General features: G+C 33.4%; 1 protein-coding gene across 1 annotated transcript; it reads right to left on the reverse strand.

Annotated features, from left to right (window-relative positions):
• Positions 1-707: 707 nt before the first annotated feature.
• On the reverse strand, positions 708-1,646 carry LOC127431358 (olfactory receptor 1J2-like). The gene has a single exon (XM_051681777.1). The coding sequence runs from the start codon at positions 1,644-1,646 to the stop codon at positions 708-710; it is 939 nt and encodes a 312-aa protein (XP_051537737.1).
• Positions 1,647-3,034: the final 1,388 nt, after the last annotated feature.

Raw genomic sequence — 3,034 nt, forward strand, 5'->3', positions numbered from 1 at the left:
TCTCAATGTTGATTGATAGTTATATACAGTATACTATATGCAGTGTATTATGTGTAATTTGTAATGTTTACATTCTGCATTCGTGTCAAAGATTAATGACAAATGTTTATCAATTGTGCTAATTAAATTATTCCCCTTTTAATACAACTTTGTTTTTATATATCTTTTTATATACTTTTATATTCTTTTTAGAACACTTTGTCTTATTCTTTCTTTGATGGCCTGTGGGCCACAGATTTGTAGGGAGTGTTGCTTTTACTCCTGATAGAAGGGCAAAAAGAGTGGTGTAGTTTAATCATGGTATGAGTGCTGCAAGTTGAAGAAACAGACTATTTGTTGACTCTTTTCAACCTTTATTAAAACAAATCTCCCATTACCCCAACACCTCTTCCTCAACACACAGTCCTAAATAAATATATCACACACTTTTTTATGGAAACAATCAAACACAATCATCTATTTAGTGTATACCAGCTTCTCATTATGTTATTGGCTCTATACATCAATCATACTGACTGTTACAACTTATTTACCTTGTACATTTAAGTTTTTTGTTGTTACATACTTCACATCACATATGCCTAGACTCTCAAGAAATCCTTTGGAAGAAACAAAAATAAAGATTGAAGTATTTATTTCCCTTTACAAAGTCATTATTCACACACAGACGTCATTATAGTGTCTGCTTTCATTCATGTATTTAGAAATCATTTAGAATTAATTTTATGTCTGAAAAGTTTAAAAAGCCTTTGTCTTATTTCTTTGGCCTGTAAACCATATATTATTGGATTCAAGCCTGGTGGTATAACATGGAACATTATACTAGCTAGTTTCCTTTCTTCAACATATTCTGAGAAACGATGGAGAACAATTGGGGTGAATCCACAGATCAGCAAGATCACATAAACAGCCAAATGAGTGGTGCAGGTTTTTATGGCTTTGCTGTTTGCTGCTTTGTTTTTGCTTTTTAAGCATACCAATGCTATCCTGATATATGTCATTAGCATCCACCCCACTGATGTAGTGAATAAAACCACAGTAAAGGTTAAGCCATATACATTATTAATCAAAATATTTTCACAGGACAGTTTAAACAGTGAAGCATTGTCACAAAAGTGGTTTTGAATCACTGATCTGCAGTGAGACAGACGCACACTGAGACCGATCAAAATTCCCACCAGCACAACTGCAACACCCCAGGCTGCCACTGACAGTTTAACCATCATCTTATTAGTCATTATGGTTGGATATCGCAGTGGATTGCATATGGCCACATATCTGTCAAAGGCCATGATCATTAGTACTGTGTGGCATGTTGTTCCATACAAATGTATAAAATAAGCTTGAATAACACACTCCACATATGTGGTGTAGCGCTCAGAGTGGTCAGTTAATAAATCCTTCAACAAGCGTGGTATCATGACAGCTGATCCTATTATATCATTCACTGGCAAGTGGCAGAAAAGAATATGCATGGGCTGATGTAAATTTTTATCTGCTGAGATCTGAATCAAAATTCCAATGTTAGATACCATTATAAATATGAAAGCAATCAAAATTATGACAAATGCAATTTGGCTGGACTGTGGTGTAATTTTCAGTCCCTCAACTAAGACTAAACTGTTTCTGAATGTCAGGTTGTCCATCTGTGGCCCTAAACAAAACAGAGTGATTCAAATACAGAGGGTGAGAGCACACAGACATACACACAGTAAAGCACTTACAATAATAGCATTGCATTTCAAAGTATTGCTCAGCACTATAGAAGGACTAATGGATAATTATAATCATACAGTTTTTATTGAGAGTAGCAAAGCTAATTGATTTAAGATTCTACAGATTATAAAACACATTATTCTATTTTATATTTTCCATCTCTTTATTTATTGTGAATATTCACATGTCATTTGTGTTTTGTGTGTGTGTGTGTGTGTGTGTGTGTGTGTGTGTGTGTGTGTGTGTGTTTTATAGCACATTGACTGGCTGTCTTCAGTTTTTGCTTTTAGTTTGATAGATGAACAATTCTCCTAGACACCAGTTAATCAGAAGTGCAAATGGAAGTGTAAAATTATGTTATGTTTTGGAGCTGCATTATACAAAATATAATTACTTTTTTAAATATAATGACCTGCAGTATTCTTTACTTACCAAGGGAGATGATTGATACATACAACAGTTGTCACCTCATCTAAAATGTAAGGGTACTTAATTGTTGCCTCCTTGAGTGACTCAGTAATTATGAGTTTTAGTAATTAGTAATCAATAGGACAAAATGCTTGACTCAGAGTGGAGTTTAGTTACACTGGTCATTTTATATGTCACAACTTATCTTGTCATCACACCCCAAGAGTGAAAAAAAACAAAAACTTTTTGCTTTGATTGGTGGATTTGCTTGCTGAGAGACACAAGTGAAAAGGACTGTTTTTTTTTTTTTTTTTTGGTCTGTGGTAAGCGGTCTCAAATTTGAAATTTTTTCTAACAAAATTTAGAGAAGTGTTCATCTGTAAGTTTATTCTCAAATTCATGAGGACTTGTTTTATATATATATATATATATATATATATACGATTTATTTTCATGTCTGTTATTCTTTTCACTATATGCTTTGGACTTTGATATAACATTGATATAGTATTTGTCTGCAGCAAATTAAACTAGATACAAATCTAAAGACTGATCTTTGAATTTTCAGTTACACCTTTTGGAGTGTAATCATGCTTTAAATCATGACTGCTCCAAGGAGACTGTAGATGTCAAGATTTATAGTGAAAAAGGATTTACAGTTTGGTCTGTTCTCACCCAAAACCGATCATATCACTTCAGAAGAAATGGATTTTACTACTTGAGCTGTATGAATTATCTTTATGCTGCCTTTAAGTTCTTTGAGGATATTGAAAGTTTTGGACCCCATTGCCTTGCACTGTACAAACAAACACATCATACACCCATAAAAAAGAGGTCATAAGGGTTGAGACAGCATAGGGGTGAATAAATGATGAGAGAATTATTATTTTAGGGTGAACTTTTCCTTTAA

This window comes from Myxocyprinus asiaticus, chromosome 40 (genome assembly GCF_019703515.2).
Source record: "Myxocyprinus asiaticus isolate MX2 ecotype Aquarium Trade chromosome 40, UBuf_Myxa_2, whole genome shotgun sequence".
Classification (NCBI taxonomy): Eukaryota; Metazoa; Chordata; class Actinopteri; order Cypriniformes; family Catostomidae; genus Myxocyprinus; species Myxocyprinus asiaticus.